Source organism: Linepithema humile, chromosome 6 (assembly GCF_040581485.1).
Source record: "Linepithema humile isolate Giens D197 chromosome 6, Lhum_UNIL_v1.0, whole genome shotgun sequence".
Lineage (NCBI taxonomy): Eukaryota > Metazoa > Arthropoda > Insecta > Hymenoptera > Formicidae > Linepithema > Linepithema humile.
Window position 1 is genome coordinate 3,045,222 of NC_090133.1, and position 25,113 is coordinate 3,070,334.

At 32.8% G+C, this 25,113-nt stretch overlaps 3 protein-coding genes across 9 annotated transcripts; 1 reads left to right on the forward strand and 2 right to left on the reverse strand.

The window, feature by feature from the left end:
• The first annotated feature begins 51 nt into the window (after window positions 1-51).
• On the forward strand, window positions 52-22,118 carry mew (multiple edematous wings). Of its 5 annotated transcripts, none has more exons than XM_067357387.1 (18): window positions 52-203; window positions 13,196-13,323; window positions 13,625-13,675; window positions 14,640-14,743; window positions 14,819-14,946; window positions 15,026-15,234; window positions 15,606-15,810; window positions 15,926-16,069; window positions 16,138-16,279; window positions 16,413-16,681; window positions 16,800-17,028; window positions 17,347-17,578; window positions 17,735-18,131; window positions 18,278-18,507; window positions 18,857-19,086; window positions 19,461-19,555; window positions 19,709-19,838; window positions 19,989-22,118. In XM_067357387.1, exons 2-18 carry the CDS (start codon window positions 13,197-13,199, stop codon window positions 20,217-20,219), a joined length of 3,153 nt encoding a protein of 1,050 aa, XP_067213488.1. In that variant the 5' UTR covers window positions 52-203; window position 13,196; the 3' UTR covers window positions 20,220-22,118. The 5 variants fall into 5 exon arrangements, with proteins under 5 accessions (XP_067213488.1, XP_067213490.1, XP_012219674.1 ...); XM_012364251.2 differs by lacking the exon at window positions 52-203 and adding an exon at window positions 5,966-6,094; XM_012364249.2 differs by lacking the exon at window positions 52-203 and adding an exon at window positions 11,391-12,706.
• On the reverse strand, window positions 908-10,010 carry Gyc88E (Guanylyl cyclase at 88E). 3 transcript variants are annotated; one of them, XM_012364252.2, is made up of 15 exons: window positions 9,778-10,010; window positions 8,989-9,102; window positions 8,213-8,606; window positions 6,402-6,594; window positions 5,807-6,020; window positions 5,383-5,656; window positions 5,078-5,201; window positions 4,432-4,573; window positions 4,203-4,329; window positions 3,810-4,014; window positions 3,380-3,526; window positions 3,038-3,170; window positions 2,701-2,928; window positions 2,132-2,467; window positions 908-2,059 (listed from the first exon to the last, which is right to left on the reverse strand). In XM_012364252.2, the coding sequence occupies exons 4-15, from the start codon at window positions 6,567-6,569 to the stop codon at window positions 1,653-1,655; spliced, it is 2,505 nt and encodes an 834-aa protein (XP_012219675.1). In that variant the 5' UTR covers window positions 6,570-6,594; window positions 8,213-8,606; window positions 8,989-9,102; window positions 9,778-10,010; the 3' UTR covers window positions 908-1,652. The 3 variants fall into 3 exon arrangements, with proteins under 3 accessions (XP_012219675.1, XP_067213492.1, XP_067213493.1); XM_067357391.1 differs by having other exon boundaries at window positions 8,989-9,258; XM_067357392.1 differs by lacking the exon at window positions 8,989-9,102.
• Window positions 21,728-24,802, reverse strand: PGAP3 (Per1-like protein PGAP3). The gene is made up of 8 exons (XM_012364253.2): window positions 24,573-24,802; window positions 23,726-23,868; window positions 23,478-23,630; window positions 23,230-23,354; window positions 22,903-23,036; window positions 22,613-22,817; window positions 22,221-22,354; window positions 21,728-21,940 (listed from the first exon to the last, which is right to left on the reverse strand). The coding sequence occupies exons 1-7, from the start codon at window positions 24,706-24,708 to the stop codon at window positions 22,276-22,278; spliced, it is 975 nt and encodes a 324-aa protein (XP_012219676.1). The 5' UTR covers window positions 24,709-24,802; the 3' UTR covers window positions 21,728-21,940; window positions 22,221-22,275.
• Between the last annotated feature and the right edge of the window lie 311 nt (window positions 24,803-25,113).

Sequence of the window (25,113 nt, forward strand, 5' to 3'; positions counted from 1 at the left end):
TGTCATTCTTCCTTTTATAGTAGTGGCAATCTTGTGTTCACCGCGAAACGATAAAGTTGTGTTTGAATAATCGCGTTTAATTACACAGTCGCACAAATAAACGGCAGAGTGTTGCAGCAGAATTGCAGGAATTACATTGTGCTTGAAATCTGTACCACAGGCTTTTACGAGAATTTGAAATTATTTAATATCAACATATTTTGGTAAGTGTCATAGATGTTAACCTATAAATTTATTTTGAATATTTATATAGCGCGATATGATTTCAAGAAAATCCAATGAATTGTCGATAGTAGCAATGAAAAGTATTGTAATCGTAAATTGTAGCTTCGTAGAAAGCTCCTTGATATAATTGTCTTTTATAATCTTAGTTTTCTTGTTTTAAAATAGGAAAATGAAAGTTTGGAATATATTACATTACATTATGACATTGACAAAATATTGACATTCTATTAACAAAGTCTATTTAAGTCTTCTTAAATGCTTTACAATTCTTTTCATTAATACCCTCGATGTTTTCAAGGACTTTCTGACGATCTAGATTAATCTATATGTAGATTATAAACATTTATTTATTCCTTATAAAATATTCTTCGATAAATTTTAAAGTAAATTTCGAAGTAAAATTAAGTTCTTGTTTTTGTTTGTCATTGCAATGAAATATTTTCGGAACATCATAAAAGAATATGCAAATATTATAAAGAATATAAAAATATCTTGAAATATTTCAATATTTTAAATATATACTTATAAATAAAAAGATAATTAAATTTATTTTATTATTATCACTTCAAGTTTGATTCAGTTACTTTAATTTTTATTTTGTCGGTTCTTATTCCAACGGAAACCGCATTTCCGTTGATAAAATATATTACTCCGTACGATATTCTTGAAATTAAATAAACGCTTTAATACTTCTTAGTTTTTATTTATTAATATGTACACCAGCGATCAGAAATGTCTTAATACATTAAGTTGTATCAATTTTGGTTGTCGGTATACAATTTATTAAATATTCGTCAATATACTTATTATTTATATAGTTGTACTATCACTAAGAATCAAGAGATATCGTCGTGTTTCGCGCTAATTACAAATTAGTGTTAAACGAGTTAAACACTGATTTTAAGAATTTTTAATATTTATGACTTTTGAAGCAATATAATAAAATACATATTCGAATATATTTATATAAGTAAAACAGTTTTTTCAATAAACGAATAAACATAGTGCTCTTTTGTACTTCTTTTTGGAAAAGACTTTTTTGGATAAAAACCACGTAATTTTATTTCGAAACTTACTTCAAAATTTATCGAAGAAAATATATTCCGTAAGGAATAAACATATTTCAAGGAATATTTTTGTATTTTTTAATTATAATGTTGCGTTGCTTAAATAACGTTGTTTGCATTTTATACGTTCGGCATCTACTATATTTTTTTATAATAGAGCGTTTAAATGATTAATTTTTCTTGAACGCAAATGTTTACTTTTTAAATTATAGAAATAAGATGAATATTAACGAATCAGGGAACATAGCGTGATCTAGCATAAAAATCTAAAAAAACGGCAAATTTGCGACATAGGACAACTTGATTCTCAGCCAGTGATATTTCGAGTATTTTATCGATGAACCCACAAAAGTTCTGCTATTAGAAAATAACGCAGTTGTTTCCTTGATGGCGTATCTTGCTGCTCTTTGGCATTGTGAATCCCGGACAGCACTGATCCTGTTGCATAAGCAACTGCGAATTGCTGAGATCGCTACTAATCGCCGCGCTCTCGTTATTATTGCCCGTTGTCACTTCTGCGTTGTCTTTTCGCGTCTGCGACAAATCCAGCGAGGGGCTCGACTCGTCCTCGGAGCTCTGCGAGGACGAGGACGAGGTGGCGTTGATTTTCACTTCCGGCTTCACGTGCACGCCAGCCGACTGATTTTCCGCTCGCGGCGACAAGCTATCCCGATGCTGCCGGAAGTGCTCCTCTGTGTCGCTCAAAAGAGAATTGAACATATCCGCGTTTCTAATGCCCACCGCACTCATAGAATTCGATCGGCACTCTGCGATTTATTGAATTATATCAATATTTAATCTGCGCAAAATACGAGAAGCTGTTGCGAAAAGAAATCTACCTCGCACTCCCACGTTTTTCGTCGGCGAATTCGCGACCGATCGTCGCGCAACGTCCTGGAAGGTGATGGGGGAATATATTCTTCTCTCCTCGGAGAAAAAGCCCGACGATCCCGGTGGCGTCGGAGATGACATCTTCGACGAGCCTCGTCTCGACGGCGGATCCCCCGACATCAGTTTGTCGAACATGCCTGTATTGATTAAACCTACCCCGCCCACCGAGGAAATTCTTTTCTCGAAGTTTCTCGTGTGCCATTGAGGAGGCTCCTGTATAGTGATCCCTTTGGTCGTGACGGAACGTCGTTCCCGCTTTTCCAGCCAGTAAGTCTTCATCGTGCCTGGTGCGATATCAATACACAGCAGAATTATCTGATTTTTCGTTGTACGAATATTCCGGGAAAATTTGAAAGAATATTACGTATTTTGAAAGCATTTTGGGAATATTTTAGAAGCACTTCAGTAAATGGGATGTTAGCATTGTTGGTAAAGTGACAGTAAATTTAATCAAATTGCCAACAAAACTTGGCAATCTGAGATTCTATGAGTCAGTCTTCTGGATTTCCGATCTTACCCTTTCCTTTAACTTCGATTTCTCCTCGCTCTTTGACCTTGTACGAGGGCGACAGCAGCTCTTGGGTAGATTGAGATATGTGTATCTGCATGGCCTGGCTTGTCGCTTCCATGCGAGCTGCTGTATTGACGGAATCGCCAAACAGACAGTATCGTGGCATCTTCAAGCCAACGATACCAGCCACGACCGCGCCGCTGTGAACACCGACGCGTATCTGCAGATGATTGCCTGTGGAAATGAAAGTATTTGTTAATTAGTGTAAACTCCACATAGCGAAGTGCAGAGTAACTCGCGATAAGTATTATACAAAATAATGGCTGAAAAATTCTTTTTATACCCGTCGAGCGATCTTTGAGATCAGTTATAGCTTCGACCATATCGAGAGCCATGTCGCACACGCGATCAGCATGATCGTTTTCCTTCACTGGTGCACCAGAAACTACCATGTAAGCGTCGCCGATAGTTTCGACCTTAAATGAAAGAAATAGTCGTTATTTATTAAAGTTACTTTAGCAATTTATCGAATTTGATGAAAAGTTCATTAAATTAAATTTTAGAATTTATTAAATAGCACATTGATAGAAGTTTTGTTTCTTGATTTGCAATGCGACAAGATTCGAAAATTGTTTTCACTTCACAAAATTAAATTAAATTTCCCGAGATACTTTTTTCTTGATACCTTGTACACTCGATTCCTCTCAGTCAAAGTATCAAACAAGGAATACATAGCGTTTAACATAGATACGACTTCCATCGGCGAGATTCTACTACAGATTTCGGTGAAAGTCACCACATCCGAAAACAGGATCGATACGCTGTCGAACATCTGTAAATGTTAGACAGATAAAATCAGGATGTTGTAAAACAATTTATTTTTACAAGCGTACCACTTATATTAATATTTCTCCAACAATTTGTATAAAATTATTTTACATTTAAATCTATAGATTTATAAAAATTAATAAATCAAACAAAGTATGATCAAATATTGATTTTGATATCGCATTTAAAAAAGTTATTTTTTATTTTGCTGAGAACAGAAATGCTTTTAACATTTTTTCGATGATCCAACAAAAAAATCAAGACTTTAATTTATTGTCATGTTGTACCTCGCAAGTGTCAATCGGACTTTCACCGTTTCTCAAGCGGTCTGCGACTTGTTTAGGAATCATCTGATATAATAATTCGTCTGTACGCTTCATCTCTTCGTCCAGTTTTCTCATGGACTCCTCTAACTTTTTACTCTTCAGCTGTTCTTGATCTAATGCCAATTTCAACTCCACGGACTGTTGAGTTCCAGCGAGCATCAGATCTCTATAAAATCATTGAATCAATTATATCGATTGTTGAACTTAAGCCGATCGCAAAGATGGAAAGCATTACAATTTCTCATTACAGATTTAGTTTTCAAGTATCACGCAACACTCATTAAGATAACAGAGTTAAAAGTCTGATGGCAGAATCATTCTTTTCCTGCGCGTTTTAGTTGAAAAATTTTTTACCGGCTAAAATCGTGCATTGAGAGATCGTTTATATAAAGGCCTGTTGCTATTAAAGCATTCAGATCGGGCATAACCGGTGTACCGAGATACATCATCATTTTCCAATTGTCCATGTATATCATTTGACCTAAAAAAAAATGTAAATCGTTAATATTTCGCCAAACGATTAACTTTTTGACTTGAATTAACAAACTTTCGAACTATTATAGTTAAACGAAGAAAAATATACCTTTCAACCGCAAAGTCTTATCTTCTATGGTTTCAAGCTCATCGCTCAAGAGAATTTCGTTTCTGTGCCGATCATTCAGTCGTTCCGTAAGCACTGGCTCGACAGTGACCAACTCGAAAATATTATTTGTTCGGTTCAATATCTAAATCGCATAAATTCTACTTAATTGCATTGAAATACGAGATTACAGAAGTGAATTCGTAGTTTGTACGAGAAGGAATTAACTATATTTATATAGTATAAATAAATATTACAATTAACTTCCAATTAATAAATTTAATCTATTAAATTAATATAAATAATTTTAACATTAATTACAATATTTTTTATCTCCTCTACAATTTCTCTAATAATATTATTAATTAATTTTTTAATTTCAAAAAAAAGACTCATAGATTGAGAAAAATCATCTCCTTTTGAATGTGGATTTGACCCATTATCAAATTCCCGTATTCCTTTCAGAATTCAATTTTTTATAATTAGTTTAATTTTTTTGATTTTTGATATTGAAATTACTTTATTAATTCCATTAATTTATCCATTAATTAAATTTAAATTAACCTTGAATATTTCAAAAGGTAAAATTATTATTGCTTATTGGATTTTATAAATTTCTTTATCTATTATGTTTTTTTTTTAAACTTACCGATTGAAATTTGAACGCGATAAGTGGTCGAACCAGATCGAAGAAGTACGTGATCTTCTTGCCAACTAAATCCGGCAATATGACCATTAATGAATTTCCGATACTTCTAACCACCATATCCGAGCTGAAATTTAAATATTTATTTATGCAAATGTTTGGAGCTTAAAAGCTTTTCGCGTATCAACAAAATTTTCGATTCAAATTTCTTGCAGCTTGCACTTAAATTCCCGCGATAATTACTCAACTATGATCGATATTTTGTACTTTAACTTTCTGGCAGCATTGAACTGCCGTGCATCACGTACCCGAAAACGATGCAGAAGGGAAATATCTCGAAGAGTACACACGCGCCGATCGGCAGATGCTTCTCCTCGCGAGTCATCGCGAGCGAGGCGAGCGTGAAGGCGCGATTATCGAAGGTGAGCTGGAAGGTTACATGCACGGTGTCGAACAGCACTTCTTCACGCACCAGCTCGATCTGCAGTTCCTTGTGATAGAAATGCCGGGCCACTTCTCTTATCTGGCCCATCGTATAGTAGACGAAGCCCCGGCGTTTGCTTCGATAATGAAGAGTCAAACCTGCGCAAAATTTAGATTCCTAAAACATTACCGCGCCAGCCGGCTTGTTTGATTTTACATTCTGTTTGTAAGATAAATTGTGAAGATTTCAATGTACAAAAAAAGTGTTTTATCCGACGCAAGCTAGATTTTTGACGATTGTGTACTCACCTTGGCGAGTCTCGTTTTCGCAGATGAACGAAGGCGCGCGCATTCTTGGATAAGAAAACTTCAAGTACTCGTGAAGATTGTCCAGGCCGTTGAGGAAGTCCCTCACGTGCCGTCCGAGTACCGAGAGTACGCGATCGTAACCGTACTGGCCGACGAATCCTACAAAGTGCACGCCCATTTGGTCGAAGAACTCTTTTTCCGTCACGCCGAGCACCTAAAATGGATACATCCGAATTTTTCAACGGGCGCTCCGGATTTCTTTGCGAAAAACTGAACAGGATAAATCAGGTATTTATAATATTTTGCGGCAATTTTTTAAACGAGAAATTTGGATTCTTGAAACCAACGTTGGAATTTGTATCACAAACTTTATTCTATATTTTATAAACGATTATCATATTAAGCACGGCATCGAAGGTTTGAATGTTGAGAAAACTGTTCTGACAGAATGCATTTTGCAAGATATTTCATTTTACATTAACGCGCAAGTTCAATTTCGATAACACGAGATAAAATGTGTAACATTTTATACTCAATTTTCGCGAAGTACTCGGATTTTTAGAACATGGAAAAAGCGATTGAGAAAATGACATACTTGAATCGCTTTCTTCGCTAATCTCGGTATCAGGTTTTCCGGATAAACTTGGTGAACGCTGAAGCTTGGCTGATCTACGGACGCCTGCCTGCGTATTTCCTCCCATCTGTCTTCGCCGTAAACCTGCCGTATGTATTCGGCCAGGTTCTCTAAGATTAACCCGTACATGTTTCTTCAGACGAATCCTGCCGTCCTTTGAAAACACAATTCGTCACTGAGAACGAGCGCAATTTGTCACAAACACAAGAACACACGTTGTCTACATAACATTTAGAACCTATATTTTTGATCAAATTTCCATTTCAAATGTCTTTTTTTAGATAAAATAATAATTTTTCTATGCAGACGACGCTTTTATGTGACAGACTGCGTTCAAAAACATCTTCTGCAAAAATCTGCATATATGTGGACGTTAAAACATTTTGATGAGGCCTGGTTAATATGCATTGTCTTCTTGATTTTTGGCGGTTTGATTTCGCGATTCGCCTCGCGTATCCTTCGATCACCATGATCACTGACCTCACTCACTAAAAGGATGGGGCCCATGTGTGGCGTTCGGCCACCTGAATTAAAATCAACTTCCCATATGGGTAAGAGAGCGCGGTATTATTAGATCGTTCGTAATTTTGCTCACGTATGTCGGCTCACCGACGACCGTGCACCGCTGATTTATTTAAGACGCTTCAACAACATCAATAGAGATTCGGACCTCAGCATTCTGCGGACCGAAAACGCATCCTCGATGCAAAGCATTAAAATCTCTCTGCGGGGAACGATTCCAGTAATTTTAGCGATTAAAAACGATTTAACGATCGTAACTTTTCGGGATAATGAAACGATCCGACAATCGCGCTCTTAGTCTTCGCGAATATTATTAAAGTTTTTTAATGAAAATTTTACACTGTATTCTTTGTTTCGACAAATCGATAATGTCATGTTGAAAAACGTAACTTTGATTTTTCACTATATATCATTTTTATTATTTTTTTTATCTACAAAGCCTTGATTACTCTTAATATTCGATATGCCGGAAACTTATCAACAAGTAAATAAAAGTTACAAGATATCTCGTATTTTATTTTGACAAATATGAAATATTTAGTTCTCGATGACATCTTGCTTTCTAACATTTGACGCAAATTAAGAATCGCATAAATTAAACCAGGATATTCCACTGATGATGTGTGAGACAGGCTTTATAGCCGCATCTGCGCTCTTCTATTTATACGAAGCACTTTCGTAAGAACGTAAAGTCACAAGAAAAATATCCTGAAATAACACCCATGCGTCCGATCGCGTCTTATGCCCAATCTAAAACGCTTTCAAATATATCAACGTTATTTTGACACTTCTGCGCCAGTCGAGAATGTATCTAACGAGATTTGCATTTTGCAACACGGAAATAAAAAGCTTGCTGGCACAATATATTTTCTATTGTCATAAACAAATTCCTATTTGCACATAAAAACAGCAAATAGACTCGTTAAAAATCTGTTGAAAGTTTTGTTAAGTCAGCAAACTATTTTGCTGTAATAAGTGATTCTTATTCGAAGCGGCAATGAATTTAATATTGATAAATCGAAGTTTGTTTCTACAAACAATTTATGACAAAACTTTATTTTATCAAGCGAATAGATTTTTCTGTGATAATTAGTTACAGCAGCAAAATTTGATTTTATATCGAACATAAATACATCAGCCGCGAGAGTTTTGCAGCAGCAAGATTCTTTTGCCTTTCTGTAATTATCATATTATTATTATTATTATTTTTTGAGAGTTATTCAATATACAATCACTTTATTCGAGATTACCTGTCTTATAGTTGACACCCCGATACGTCTTCGTCGATCACTCGTTTATGCTCGCTTCTTCCAAACCTCTCGGGCGTTCTTTACAGAAGCTGTCAGCGGAGCTTCAAAGATGTAAGAGTAGATGAAACAGGTTAAAGATTACCGGCAAGTAGCAGCACATTGCATATTTTAGGAAACGCGAAATCACGTGTGACGCGACACAGTGCCGTGTACGGAATAATCAGATAGATTCGATATGATCTCCCACCGCTTTCCGCGACTTTTCAGTCTCGTCTCCCTCTCCGCTCATTTCTGCCTTCCTATTCCTTCGTTCCATTTCCTTTGCTCGATCTATTTAGGCTACTGTATAAGCGATCTCTTTTCGTCCCCTGTTTCCGTCCCCCTTTCCTCGCACCTGTAATCAGGATCGGATTTTCTCTTAAGCACTTATTCAACATCGAAAGTCTGAAATCAACAGAAAAAAATTGAAACCAATGAGATTTCTAAAAAAAACTGACTGTAAATTTGCATCTTATAGATTTTGCGATCAAAATGCTTATTTTATTTAAAAAAAAATACAAACATTGATCATAAAAAGCTTTTTCAAGTATTATTCAATTTTATTTTTTATTTTAATTGATTCTTTTACTTTTTTATAATAAAAACAGAGTTTAAAAAAAAATTGAATAAAAATAATTTAAAATGTTTTGTTGTAAATCTGTTATTGTGTATGACGAACAAATAATTGTTTACTTAAATCATGAAATAATGAATAAAAGCACTTAAGGCTCACTAACACTTAAATCCGGTTCTGCTTGCAATCTACTTCGTCTTTGCATAGCTGTTAGCTAATAAGATCCTTAAGGACACTGCCTCGTGCGACTCCATTATGGAATACGGTTATAATTGTCCTGCCGGTTAGTTATTTAGTTAATTAGATTGAGTCGATGAGACAATACTTTCCGCTACAGCAAATTGATATTGCGTTTAATCGGTGGGATAAGATTTAAACTAACTTTCCACTCTTGCCGATGATTTTTCTTTTCAAAACTAATTTTCAGTGTGTGCTATAAATTTTATTAAATTATTAATATTATAAAATTTAAAGTTTTCATATAATTATATTTATATTATAAAATCTAAAGTATTTTGTAATATTACAAATTTCATTTATATAAAAAGAATATCACACAAAGAAAGATCTTATAAAGCATAAAGCTGTATGTTCTCGCATAACTTGTAAAATTGAAAGCAATATCCGTTTGAAATTAATTCTAAAATAGGATTTCGTCATTTATAATATTTTGTTCTGGAGCTTAAAGTTTGTTAGAGATTTTTTACTTTCTATTACTAATAAAATTTATATTGTTAATGAATTTTTAGTATTTAAATATGTCACTTTTATTTCAACCAATCAAGGAATAATAAAAAGGTTTGAATTTTAATAAATTTGTCAACAAGTACAAATTCTGTATAAAAATTACAAAGCACTTCGCGATATCATCGTCAGTTCCGTTCGTATATTTCTTCCAAATATACGATCAATTATCTATATATATATATTACGATAATGTAGCAGTTAGCACCTTGCGAAAATGAGAAAGAAGCGACGCCTTAATGGATCCTAGCAGGTATTACAACAGGTGAATCGCGACACACAGAGAAGCACGCATGTTTATACACTGGATCGGCACGAGTGTACTATGTGTGCGAGAGACACAAACAGCGTCGCACATTCGGGATCAATCTGCCAGCGAGAGAGCACGTGCGCGAGTACCAATTGCGCGTATGCGCATGGCTTTCCTCCCTCTACGAGAGGTACGAGATCGAACCGAACTTTGCAATACAACACATGAAGAATACTTTTGCGATCAGAGTTCAACATCATTTAAATAAATTTTTATTTAGCTTCTTTTTTGAAAAAAAAAATTTATTTACTTTTTTATTCATACTGTTCGTGTCAATTTCTGCTTGTATTAATAGCGTTATTCTTTATTTACAAATATCTTTTAATAAATTATAGTATTATCTTTTACTTAAGTAAATACATAAATTACAACAAAACTTGATTAACGCACAGGTTAAAAATAATAAATAATTAACGAATAATTAATTGTAAACAATTTTATATTTACAATTTTGTTCCGCAAATAGTTATTTGTCTGAATAACAACCTCAATATGCTAGGTAAATGCTTTCTACATTGGACAAACTTTACAACGTCAATAAGGCGCGTCCGAATATACGGAAAGTTCTGCAGTTTTAGCGCACATTTTCTCGGTCGTGTATTTCTCTCAAATATCACGATTAATTTTGGAACAAAGTTGCGGAAACTGACGACTAACGAACAACGATTTTGAAGTGAGTGGTGATTCATACTTGCAATTGCAATATTATTAAGATAAATTCTTAAATTCTAGAATTATTAAACTTGCACTTAAAGACAGTTTTGCAAATAATTATATTTATATATAAAAATAAAAAAATTACACATGAAAGACTCTACTAATAATAAGAAAGTATTATTTTAAACACTGTATTGTTATTTGAATGATGCGAAACAATTTGAAGACACCACATCGCTATAATAAATAACACGAGAAAGATATTTTGTTCTTTAATCGAAGGTAAAATTGGACTACACAACCCTAATAAAGTGTAATCAATATATTTCTGAGAGAAATAGATAACATCAAAAATATAACCATCCATCATACTGACAAGAGGTCAGTAAAGTAACGATTTTATGATTAGATACCACATAATGGAACCATTTGTCCTAATCTTTCATAAAAATAGAATCAACATTGAGAAGGCCTTACTTTAATTACTTAGAATTTAGCCACCAATCAAAAAATAAGCGAATTACAAAAAATTGGTAGAACTTTATTTTCTGATTTGACGAATATCTGTTAAAAATCGATTTTAAAGGAAAATTATTTTTAGAGGATGTAATTACCAATTGTTATTTTTATTGTAACAATTTCCATCTAATTTTTTAGCTAATTAATCTTCCAAATTTTAATTTTTTGCTACACGGACATTACATCTTCTATTTTATTCAAAGAGCAAAATAAATTGAACATTTTCTTGCATATAAAAATTCAATTTCACAAAACACATTTGATTTACAAAAACAATTGATTTATAAAACCAACACAACACTAATCCGAATGCACAATTTCTATCACAATTTACTACTTCACCAATCACTTTTTAATGATTATAAATATATTTGTTTTTATTTTTTAATTATTTATTTTACTTTATATAAATTAAAGAATTAATTTTATGATAGTTTTTTGAGAATTATAATTTTAGCAAATATGTGTCGTCCTGATTGGAAAACAAAATTTGACGATTGAGCAAGATCGATGTGTTTGTTCGGCGATCATCGATTCTACTGACCGCAAATTTACTTGTATACATTTATTATCGAAGGCTGGCATTTCCTGCTACTCCGACGTCAAATTCGACGTTACGCGCGTCAGTGAGACAATAAACTGTTACCACGATTGATTACTAATCAGTTATATCCAACCAATCAGTTATAATCATCAACTGCTAGCTCAAATGATATTATGTGTGTTTTATTTTTTTATTGTTATTTATTTATATGCGGGTATATGTAGTTACTTATCTAAGAACATAATTCAATTTGTATTTTAATTTTTATTTCTGTTACTAATGTTACTTAGGAAGACATAAAGATACAAAATAGATAGCGTGTTCCCGAAATAAAGACTATTTTTTAATAAACAAACGTAATATATTTTTTTATTAAAAAAAGAATAGAGTTTACCGTGTCGTATATTTTAACATGTATTTTTACTCTCGAAATCCGTCTTTATTTGAACTGAGAGGCGTGTTAAATAAATATAGTATATATTACTATTTAAAATAAACTTAAAATTTTTTAATATATTTTTTTAAGTTATAAGTCAAATTATTACTAATAGATTTTTAAAAATTTATTAGTAATACTTTATCTATAACTATACGGACGCTCCGTCGCGTCCGAATTTTTTTACGGTATGATGTAACACTATTTTATCGGTTGTACATAATGAAGAAAACTGCTATCCGCACGCATGCGCAAAAACACCTGATATGCAAAACTAAATATATTACCAACATAATGCGATGATCACACCAAGCTCCTCGTGAAAGTACGACCGATCCCGATGCGTGGGTGGGTAATGTATTTTCAAAAATGTAGAGTGTGTAAAAGGGATACGTATAGTAGACGATAGTGATGACAAAGAAGCGAGGTGTGTGAGCAAGATTACACGGATAATCGGAGACTTTTCAAAAGATATCGTGATATCGCCGGTGACAAATGAAAATAGTGATAATGAACGTCTTGCTGTGGATAGCGTTCAGTGCATGCGTCACGCACGCTTTTAATTTGGAACCACGAATTCCTATTATTAAAAGAGGCCTGCAGGGTTCTTATTTCGGCTACTCAGTGGCTGAACATATAGAAATCAACTCGTCATCAAAATCGGCGAGTTGGTACGTACTACTGTATTTAATCAACGAACTTTTATTAATTATTTATTATTAATTGCTATACATCTTTTAAGTTTCATAGTATAAAAATATGAACGTGCAATTGCTAATAACATATGAAAAACAAAGCCTTAAACATAATATAACATAATGTGACTAAAGTTATTTTCTTATCTCTTAAGAAATCTCTTAATTTTAATCTCTTTTAAATAAGATCACATAAACTCTATTGCAACAAAAGATATAATATTATGATCAATAATAATAAATTATACAAAGTAGTACATAAAACAGTACAATTAAAATTATTACTTCGTTGATCTCAATAAATTTCTATAAAATGGAACTGCAAAAACTTTAATTTTATTTCAAACTTATTTGATTACATTGTTATATTAATATTTACTTTATCACAACTGTGTTTATTTTTTACATTAAAAAGTACTTTATCAATTTCAATTTAATTTCAATTTAAGAACTGAATTTTTGTAGGATGCTGGTTGGTGCACCTTTGGATCAAAATCGACAGCCAGGAACAAACAGATCAGGAGCATTATGGCAATGTCCACTGACAACATATACAAGGGATTGCATTCAAGTTATTACGGATGGACGGAAACGTATGTGCATATATATGTTTTATATATTGTGTTATTTATCATCTCATTGATCATATTATTGTGATAACTGAATTCGTATATTTATGATACTATTGTATTAGAAAAATTTTATAGTTTAATTTATTTGGTTCTCTACATTACATTCAATATTGAGAATAGTAATGAATGGCACACATCTTTGTTTTGCAACAAATAAGGTCTTTAGTCGATGCAACGTATTTATTTAATTATAGTTTGACACTTAATTTCATGCTGTGTATAATAAGACACTTTTTTGTTGAATCATGTTTCGGTAAACCAGTGGGCGATGGTCTATTATACAGACCATACGAATACGAATTATACGATTCAAGTAAGTGTATAAATTTCAGCAGAGCCTTTGCAGAATGAATTGAATGAAGAGTTTGAGAGTTTTTACCAACGGTTTGCTATCCAAGATTGCATATATCTCTCATGGATAAAAAGAGTCATAAGTTAAAAGGCAAAATAGCATGCAATATGAAAAGAATTAATCCCAATTTATTGCATAATAATTCTTTTATTAAAAAGCTTGTTCTTCCTACTCTCTCTTTTTGTCTCGTCTTCTCTTTTGCCCTTTTCTTGTTTTAAATAACAAAAAAAAAGGAACAAAAGATTTCACGACAACAATAATTGCAAGGCACAACAGCAATGCATAATTATTTACAGCATTTTTTATGTAACTGATGCAAGCTGACATTTTTGCCTCTACTAATATCGTTGCTTATTATTCATAAAGATGAATGAAAGAAAAATATAACAGTATATGATGATAACAAAGTGATAGGAAAGAATGAAAACATTCTTAAATACTTATTATTGTGCAGTATTTTTTTCATTCATACTTATGGATATACGCATGGCCACTACATGATGTATTAATATAAAAATAATTTACTTCAATTCACTTAAAATTTTAAACTAATTAACTGTTTGATAATTAAAAATTACTTATTTATTCAATCATGTCATATTTTTGTGATTCACTAATTTCATAAAATTCTGCTATTTAATTGCCACTTATCATTTTGCAACTATTATTCTAATATGATAATAATTTTATATTACAAATTTTGATAACTCTAATTTTTTATTTGCTTCTAAAATGTTGTCTTATCGCCTTCAAATTTATTTAAGAAACAATTATGATAACAAGTATTTAACTCTCACTACACAAATACTGCGAATTGTATTATATTGCATAATTTAAATATATAAAATGCACTATTTTGATTCTTAAGTATGGGGATAACGCATTTCCAAAGCTAGGATTGTCAAAAGTGCGACATTTTTTTCAGACTTGGAATCGGATGATTTAGTAGAGCCACGAAACGACGAGATAAAAGATAATCAATGGCTGGGAGTCACGGTACGCAGTCAAGGAGCAGGAGGTAAAGTTATGGTAAGTCAACAGTCGTGAAAGCAGCGATATCATATCTTAAAGAGGAAAGGTGTTATTAATTACGTCTGTCTGCAGGTATGCGCGCATCGCCATATCGTCAAGACGGCAGACTCTCAATGGGGCCAGGGTCAATGCTACATCCTATCACAAGACTTGAAATACGAAGATTTGAAAAAGCCATGCTCTGGAAAGCCCACAAACAAGTAATATCATTTTCATATTTTATTTATTTATAAAATTTCGATTAATTATTGTGAAACTATCTCGATTTTTTTTTTTTAGAGCACACGAACAGTTCGGCTATTGTCAAGCTGGGACCAGCGGTTTATTGACCGCGGAAGATCGCGTGGTGATTGGCACCCCGGGACCGCACACGTGGAGAGGAACTATATATCTATTCACTGTGTCCGACGAATTTTTGACCAGAGACAACACGGTTTATAACGCGCCAATGCAAGATTCCTCGCCTGTGAATAAATACAGTTATCTCGGTGGGTATCATTAGTTTATCATTAATGTTATCATTAAATAAAGTAATCTCTCTAGTTGAGAACTGTTGAATTCTTACGTTAGACATTTTACATTAATGCCATAAATTTGCGATATAAGATTTTTGTCTTGGATTTAGCTTCAAATTTATTAAGCAATTTTTTAACAAATTATAAATTATTCAGATAGCTCTAAATTTTTTAATCAGCATTTATAAAGCGCAAATATTTAAATATGCGTTTGGCCAAAGTGTAAGATATTAATGATGTCATTTTAAATTGAAAGGTTTCTTAAATTTTGTTACAAAATTATTGATTCTTAGGCAACATACACATTATCTTTACTTAAATAACATTTGAATGTTGTGTTATAGGGATGTCTGTGGCAGCTGGAAATTTCTTTGACAAAGGTTTGGCTTATGCGGCGGGCGCGCCTCGCTCAAACGGCACGGGTCAAGTGATTTTGTTCACCAGGCGCGATTTCCAACCTGACATGGATATCGCTCTTACTCTGGACGGCGAGCAATTTGCCTCGAGCTACGGATATGAGATCATGTCAGCAGATGTGAACGGAGACAAGTAAGCAATGTCACATTTAATATACAATCGAGTTTTTTAATTATTCACGAGTTTAGCATTTCAAGAAAAATTTGTTAAATTTTATTTATATACCTTGTTATGTTTATTCTTTTAGAATAACCGACTTGATCGTTGCGGCGCCGTTTTATTTCAATAAGGCTGAAGGTGGAGCTGTCTACATTTATACTGCGCTGGATATATGTAGAATTAATAATGAGAAATGTTCGCCTGTCAAGCTAGTTGGCCATGAGGAATCAAGGTTCATCATATTCTTATCATGCTTTGCTTGAATCGACTTTAAATATGATAATAACGAATTAACTATAGGTTCGGATTTGCGCTGACGAATTTGGGAGACTTGAACAAAGACGGATACGAGGATATTGCAATTGGCGCGCCATACGAAGGGAAAGGAACGGTTTACATCTATTTAGGTTCTAAGAATGGCATCATTAAAACACCATCGCAGGTAAGAAACTTTGTCAGCTTTTATTGCTCTATTCTTTTAACATAAATTTATCTTTTTTTAGTTTTTAATTTTTATGATTTGATAATTTATTATTGCATCTGTGTAATTTTATCTTGTTGCGTTTATTGTTTAGATCATTCATGCTGAAGATATGCCTACGCCATTGAAAACATTTGGTTACTCATTAAGCGGTGCCATCGACATGGATCACAATGGTTATTCCGATCTCTTGATCGGTGCGTACGAGAACGATGCAGTCGTGCTTCTTCGTTCCAAAAAAATAATCGACATCTCCACTTATATTCGTTACGCTAAAAAGGATGGGACGTATCAGGATAAAATAGAACCCATTGATCCTAACAGGATCGGATGCTGGGCCGATCCTGATTCGAATCATACGTGGTTAGTAATCCTCCACGGAACTTGTAAAACGAATAAGTATATTTAAGTAGCATATAAAAATGAAAAACACAACGTACTGTCGTTTATGAGTATTAAGAGCGTACTTTAAATCCTGCAGTTTCACGTTCGAGGCTTGCTGCAAGACAGAATCGTTGGCGAAGGAGGAATCTATGCAGAATCTGAGATTGAATTATTACATCGAGGCGGAAACGTACTCCGGAGCTAAGAAATTCTCGAGAGTTTGGTTTGGCGCCAGCGGTAGCGCACGTCCCAACTACATCAACCGGACGGTCACCCTAGATACCACAAAGTTGATACATTGCCAGAAGGAAATCATCTATTTAAAGGTAAATTGAAATATTTTGTATTCATACGTTTAAAAGTATAAAAACTTACACAACTCTTTTGATTATTCAACATACGTTTTGATTATTAAACTAACGCTCGTTGCTTTGTTATTAACAATTACATACATATTTAATTTTCAAAAAGTCTTGCAATTAAACTTTTGGTGTTATGCAGTTTTGCACTTAAAAAAAAAATTTATTAAAATAAAAAGAGTTATTGAAGAAACTTCAATTTTTACACAAAGCTTTGTTCAAATTAAATACAAGTTTTAGCTTTATTCGTAGAATAAATCCACTTTTATTGTGAATGTTCAACAGGAAAACACCCGCGATATTCAATCTCCCATTAAATTCCGGCTGAATTATTCGTTAATACAAGAAGAACCGGTTATGCCACCCGAAGGTGCTCCTTTACCTGACATGAAAAACTATCCGATACTCAATCAGCAAGAAGCCGCGCGCATATTCGAAGCCGTCTTCCAAAAGGACTGTGGAAATAACGATATCTGCGAAAGCGATTTGCAAGTGGCAGCTAAACTGAATTTATCAGGTAATCTAGTTTCTTTTTATCTAAAATTATGTCCAGACGAAAAATCATTACTTTTATTTCTATAAAATACAACATTAAAAACCACAAAACTACTAAAACAAGATTGAGATCATCAAGAGTGAATAGAATTTAATGAAATATTCCTTGTTATATCAGCTTCTTCCATAAAGCCAAACTTCTACGAACTGCTTTTGGGCGAAAGAGAGGAGATAGTGGTGGAAGTGAACGTGGTGAATGTCGGCGAGTCCGCGTACGAAGCTCAGCTCTTCATCGTTCACTCGCAAAACTTGAATTATATCGCCAGCAAGAGCAACGATTCCGTGATCTGCAATTTGCACAACGCCACCCTGGTGTCATGCTCTATCGGCAATCCGTTTAAGAAGGACAAAGCGATGGACATACAAGTGAGATTCGATCCCAAAGGACTCGAGGACAACGAGTCGCAGTTGGGCTTCACGGTTTTCGCAAACTCCACGTCGAAAGAAGTCAGGGAGAAGCGGCCTACTGTGCTGCAAGCGACAGTGTTAAAACGCGCCGAGCTCTCGATCAAAGCGTAATTATTCTGATTTATAATCACTTGATATATTTCCTTCGAAATCTTCTTCCACAAATCGTTGACTTAATTCAACTGAATTAATTTATATTCTATCACGTTATGTTAATATGAAAATATATTTACGCTTTATATTGCTTGTGCAGGAGCACGAAAACTCAGTGGGCGTTTTACGGTGGTCCGGTGGTCGGTGAATCCGCGATAAAACATTTGAACGAGGTGGGACCGAAGATATCGCACATTTACGAGGTGTTCAATGAAGGCCCGTGGAAAGTCAGCACCGTCGAAGTGCGCATTTCGTGGCCTTACGAAGTCGCGAATGACAAAGCGCACGGCAAGTGGCTGCTGTACATGGAAGAGATGCCCACTGTTCAAAGTAATACGAATTGAGCAATATTAAGAGGAGATTTAAAATTAGTATGTCCGTAGAATACAACTAATTTTAAAAACACATATAATAGTAAGGCTCCATATGATAACAATCAAGAAATATAATAGAAGAGCATTAAGAGCCGTCGCAGGATGTTAGTGCTAAATTTTTAATTTTTCTTAAAGAAATTAATAAATTAGTCCACAAGAGACAGTTAAATTGTACACCGATCTCAGATCGAGATACCTAAAGTGTACGAAATTTTTAGTACATTGTTCTCATATATCGAGAAACTTAATGTAGATATAAGAATTATTGGAAAGAAAGGAAGACTAATTTTTTAAATGTGATTTAGCTCTAGGAGATGGTGAATGTACGCTACCACCAGGACACGTAGTCAACCCATTAAAGTTGCAAGATAGCATCAACTTCGACGATACTGATGGTATCTTGCAATCCTCAACGCCATCAACTGTCTTATACAATCACACTAATCATATAAGAACAACGCGGGATACAGAGAAGGTTGTAAATACGCGAACAACGATCGACAAAAGTGGACAACGCCGCCGTACGGTTGCAATGGTAAGAATCTCACTTGTACTTCGCAGGGTTAAATCTTTCGAGATTAGAAACAACATTATAATGGATTTGCAGGATAATTTTCTGGCGATGAAAGTAATGATTTCACGTGGAAAAGATAACATTTTTATATAAGATTTTGTTTCGGAAAAGATCGAAATTGCAAAGTTAAAAGTCAATAATCTTTTTATTCGTAAGATTTTAAGATAATTACAGAATCTTTATTTACAGCTATGTAAAATTACAAATCATGAAAATTAAATATACCTGAAATTGAAAGAACATGAAATTTTTATATGAAATATTGAAATGGTCAATTTACCTTCTATAGAATTTTTATAGTAACACGTTTCACAATGAAAGATTTCACTTTGCAGAATTGTAAAGCCGGCACAGCGAAGTGCTTCGACATCACATGCTACATCTACAATTTACAGAGGAAGCAGGAAGCTACTATAACTGTTAAAGCAAGGTACGAAAATATAAAATTATAATTTTAATTATATGAAAACTAATCTTATTATTAGTTGTAATATAAAATTTTTCATTCATAACGTAAAATCTTAATATTTCAATTGTATAAATTTAAAAACTGAAGGTTTTAAAAAAATAACTCGTTTTATAGACTTTGGAATTCTACTCTGGTCGAGGATTATCCGAAAGTGGATATGGTTAGAATAGGCTCGAACGCTAGATTAGTGATACCTCCGAATATTGTAATCCAGCAAGAAAATTTAAAGGACGACCATACAATGGTAAGTATATTTTATATAAAATAATACTCTTCGTGTTTAAAAACTAAGGCTGATAAGAAAATATCGATCTTAGATTCAACAATGCATATTAAAACATTATTCGTGCCAACAAAAATCATGTTTGCTAAATTATTTTATATTATCGTACAGGCCGAGACGATCGCTTACCCAGATCTGTTGGATCAGCAAGAAGCTGAGCCCGTACCTGTATGGATATACATAGTGGCCGCGGTAGCGGGTATGTTATTATTCATTTTACTTACGTTAGTATTGCGGAAACTCGGTTTCTTCAAAAGGCGGCGACCAGATCCGACCCTGTCAGGAAATCTCGAGAAGCACAGGGACGATAACCCCGAAAACGAGGCATTGTTCAAGCACTGAGACTTACAAATACTCGAAATACTTAAAGTATTCTTAACGAGTTGTCATAATTACTTAATAATGAGTACTTATGATGAGCAAGATGAGTGCGCGTCTCCGCACGCGGCTCGTTTCCGATTTTATATATCAGAGTTTGGAGATACGCATATTTCGTACACGAACAGCTAAGTACGCGAAAGTTGATAAAATAGATTGTGATATATTATTATATGATATGCGTTTCTCTCGAAAATTTTCCTCGAAAGTGTTCGGATGATTATTGTGCGTCGGTATACGCAAGCGTCGTAAATGCTTTAAGGTTTATTTTTTTTCTAGGGAAAAAACCGTGCAATATTTTAATAATCATGAATAATAACTATCAGTAAAGAAAAAGGCAAGCAATATAGTTATTTTCAGAAAAAAGGGCAATTATGACAATTGATCAAGATTTACAATTTTATTTATTATTTATTAATTTATTTATTAATCTACAAAAGAAAAAAAATTTTGATTTCTCATCTCTTCTGCAAGGAAAAAATTTTGAATAAAGTTAAATCAGCATAACTTCAAAAATAAATGCAATGAATATTAAGGCACTTACGACACTTAATGTATACTCAATGAAATAGCTGTTATTAGATTAATCGAATTTCACTTGTGCCATTACACAGCCATGTGAAACAGCATTGACATGATAAAAAAAAGAATAATCGAGTTCATAGTAGAAATCATTCTCCATTTACATTATTTTAAAATAGAAAAAAACAAATCAACAAGAAATATTATTTTAAGATTAAAGAAACGAATAACATAGGAATAACTTTCTATTCATATTTTTAAAGGATAACGTTCTCTGATACTTCTGTTAAAAGTGCATAAAGAATATTAAAACCGTAGTACGTAGAAATCGACTCATACAATCGATTCATACAATCGGATGTATTAGTTCAAATGCATTCATATATGCTGTCATCATATAATAGAATTACTTTTCATTACACATTCATTTTTTCTAATTATTATTCAAAAATATATCCATATAGCACAAACTTACGCAATCTATTAAGTGATCGACTAAGTCTGACTTCGTTTACATTTATCGTGATGAAAAAAAGTAACTAGTAAGCCTTAAATAATGGGAGCAATTATTAAATACATTAAATACGTAATTAATTTGCTCCTTGAAATATTTGGAAATTTGAATTCTACAGAATATTCTGCGAAAATTTAATGTTTTTAGTATCTATCTTTAATATCCCGATAAAATAAATCCTTAAATATTTGTTATATGATACGTCGCTTACATGCAGTATTCCAAATAAGAAAATATAAAATAATAAATATCTTAAAAAAACAAAACAAACTTGACAAAACTTGTTTCGCTTTAAGAAGGCAATAAAACAGAATCCTTGATTTGAGCTTGATAGCTGTGTAAAACACTAAGTACATGCCTTGTTTTTGAGATATTTTCTTATTTGGGACACTCTGTATAACCAGGGTATGATTTTTAATTGAACGCATTTGTCATGTTTTATAAATTAATAACTTTGTTATATTTTTCTGGAACAAAACAAACTGTAATATGCGCATTTCAACTCGTTATATACAATACATAAAAACGGAAAGGAGAAAGATTTCACACAATACCGTATTTATGTTTAATGGACTGCTAAATATTTAAATTTTCTGCATTTATTAATTGCAGATGTTACGATTTTCCTGCCAATGTTTGTTATACTGCCCTATAAAAAACATAAAATTATGAATATTAAAATTTTTATTACAATATTCTTATTATAAATTTTTTTTAGCAATGTTATATAATAAATTTTATATTTATCTGTAGTGAATAGAGTAGACATATCTAGATGCATTTTATTATTAACTACGAAATAAAATTTTATTATATTCTATTATTAATCGCGCATTTTTTATCTCTTACATCAAACCTTCCTTCAGAATAAAAAGGTATTGTAATAATTTGATATATAAAACAATTAAAATTAGTATTTTTCTTCTTACCTTACACAGTTTGAAGAATGTATATAGACTCAATTATATATGTTATCAAGAAAATTTAATGCTCATGATGGTCAGCGTCTAAAAGTGATCTGTTGTAATACGTTTTTAGATAACAGCAATCTGAGATCATAAACCTGTAGAGCAAATATAGTTATTTACAGTTACAATTCTGTCATATAAATAATTATATTAATAAAGGACTTTATATATATGCGTCTGATCACAGTTTACAATTAAATTATATTTCTCTTGCATTCTTGAATAAAACTTATCTTTATAACTAGTTGTTGCAACTAATTTGTATAATTATTATATAAACGTATATTGTTCAATTAATAACTAAATATTTATATACATTATTACTATTTATAATTATGGTTTTTCATATTTACCTATATAACATTATCGTTAAAAAAATAGTGTTAGCGTGCCATAAGGAATGCGTGTCAAATACCCAATAGATAGGTGGAAAGTCTATCAATTCGAGCGAAGTCACGAAAACAGTAAATATGTTAAACCAACCGATTAAGTACGCGTGGGGCAATTTGTTGCTGTTAAGATACCACCACAGCATCGTTATCGCGAATGTCGTCAACCCTGGAATCATAAACAATCGGTCTTCATGAAGTATCTTCATTTAATTATCTTTCTGTAAAGATATCAAATGCAACATAAAACTTGCCTATCGCTACATTAAGCGTCATATTATAACCGTAATTAATTTTGCCTGACCATAAGTGCGATAAATGCTTGCACAGAATACTCACATATCCGCAAGTTATTATAATAAATGCTTTATTCTCTTTATACGTTATCCTAAAAATAATGAAGGAGTGCATTAAATTTAACTGTAAATTTAATAAAGATTTAATATTTATATACGTTAACATTTTGCAGCATGTTTTTTAAAATAGAGTCTGAATAGGTTTTCATTCTAAAATATATTTTAAAATATTGGATATTAAAAAAAGAAAGGGAAGGAGAGATGTACGATCTTATTACACATTACCTTAATAACATGCAGTACAAGAGTGTAAGTACCATACTAAACGCACAAGAATAGTCCATGGCTTCCGTAAATGGCCTGTCCCTCGAATGGAATATAGTGGACCAAATCCATCCATTCAAACATATCTGAAATAAAATTAAAGCTTCGGAGTTGCATTAAAAATAAGTTCCATTAATATCTTAACTAAGAAAACATGAATTCCGTATTAGTAAAAAAACTCATATTTTGAGATATTTAAATGTACTCACAATGCTGAAATATGCCCAAGGATAAAACATAGGACTAGTTGGATCCACTTTTCTCCTAAATTTTTGAAACATTTTCCAGTGTGCACAAAAATTTAATATGGAGAATAAAACTGAGGCAGGTTCCTGACATCCAAATAGACGAATAAACGGCCACTGCAAAGAGAAACAATTTTTTATTTCATTATTTATCTAACAAATACGATTCTTATAAAATTACATAAAGTTCTAAGTTTCTACATTTTGCTTACTTTTCCATGAAACTGCGGTATTTCCAATCCTTGGGATATAAAAACCTTAACAGTTATCCATGTACAAATGTAACTGCAATCTTCCTTGCATGTCCACCTTAGCAAAATTAATGGCAAAGATGGTTGGTTCTTAAAATATATTTCTACAACATGCAAATAAGTTCAAAATTAAATTAATTCTGACAGAGAAATATTTTTGTTATATTTTACAGTGCAAATGTGTAGTTGCTTGAATTGCGTACAAAAATATATCTCGATCAAAATAATCGCGATACGTTTACTTCTGAAATAAATGGAAAACGAATGCAAATTAATTACATTTGAACTTTTTCTCTATTTAATTTTTCTCTCGAAGAATATGATCTCGATTTTCTGGCACCGCCTTAGGACCGCCACTTGTGCGACTAATTTGTGTTACCTCGACTAATTTTCTAATCAGATTTGAGATAATCGGGGAACGAATTATGTAAGACTGACCTAATCTGGACATACCTTGACATAATCTTATCGATTGTTAAAATATTGAAATAGCTCCGTATAACGCTTCCAAAAAAATAAATTATTACAAATATTAAAAAAGGATTTTTTATATATTCACGGTACGCAAACGTACTCTTTTTTTTTTTTTACGAAATAAAACAAAAATTAATTTAGAAAGATCTAAATAAGACACACGATAGCCTGTTTATTCTTATCTCGATCTCTTTTCACTTCGTCTAATTTACACATAATTTTATTTGAACTTATTTAATTTAATTTCTATTGCAGCATTAATCATTATTGCTTTGAATGTCAATTTATGTTGTTATGAAAGAAAATATGAGTAAGAAAAATAAGTAATCATTACCATCTACGCAGTTTTTATTGCGACATACAGTTAGACATTGACTGTACACTCGCGACCTGTCACCTACTGAACCAACCGTATTTCCAACAAGACACACTTGAAGAAGTAACAAAAAGGTCCATATCGACTTTGACATACCGTCAACGCGCCGAAAATTCTAACCAAACTGATAACAACTCATGTATAGTCATGAGGGTGGGAGATACCGCAACATACGCAAGTCACGTACATGTGAGCTCTGCACTTCGGTTAGCTTCGATACTAGAAAAGAGCAGACATTACTATTTCTGTCTTCTTTCTTACGCTCCACTTTATGCGGGATTTTTAAAAAATGTTAACAGGAGCACATGATGATATAGGAGTTCACTCGAAGCAGTGCAGTTAGTACACTTATCATCAATGCATTGGTAATGTTGCTTTAGCTAATAGCCAATAAATGACACTACTCCTGTTAACATTTTTTTTAAATTCCGCATAAATGGAGCGTTTAGGTCATTTTATTAACAGATAACTGTAACCTTTCTACATGCTTATTTTCGCT

What these genes read in the sequence shown, in the direction of transcription:
- Gyc88E (XM_067357392.1), bottom strand. Translation starts at nt 6,569, where the DNA reads ATGTACGGGTTAATCTTAGAGAACCTGGCCGAATACATACGGCAGGTT. An exon ending in CCCTTCTGCATCGTTTTCGG is followed by an intron (nt 5,202 to 5,382) that starts GTACGTGATGCA and finishes TTTAAATTTCAG; the next exon opens with CTCGGATATGGTGGTTAGAA. An exon ending in AGAGGAATCGAGTGTACAAG is followed by an intron (nt 3,171 to 3,379) that starts GTATCAAGAAAA and finishes CTTTCATTTAAG; the next exon opens with GTCGAAACTATCGGCGACGC.
- mew (XM_012364249.2), top strand. Translation starts at nt 12,531, where the DNA reads ATGAAAATAGTGATAATGAACGTCTTGCTGTGGATAGCGTTCAGTGCA. An exon ending in GAGCAGGAGGTAAAGTTATG is followed by an intron (nt 14,744 to 14,818) that starts GTAAGTCAACAG and finishes GTCTGTCTGCAG; the next exon opens with GTATGCGCGCATCGCCATAT. An exon ending in TCATTAAAACACCATCGCAG is followed by an intron (nt 16,280 to 16,412) that starts GTAAGAAACTTT and finishes TTTATTGTTTAG; the next exon opens with ATCATTCATGCTGAAGATAT.
- PGAP3 (XM_012364253.2), bottom strand. Translation starts at nt 24,708, where the DNA reads ATGTCAAAGTCGATATGGACCTTTTTGTTACTTCTTCAAGTGTGTCTT. An exon ending in CAATAAAAACTGCGTAGATG is followed by an intron (nt 23,869 to 24,572) that starts GTAATGATTACT and finishes TGCATGTTGTAG; the next exon opens with AAATATATTTTAAGAACCAA. An exon ending in GACGCTTAATGTAGCGATAG is followed by an intron (nt 22,818 to 22,902) that starts GCAAGTTTTATG and finishes TTATGATTCCAG; the next exon opens with GGTTGACGACATTCGCGATA.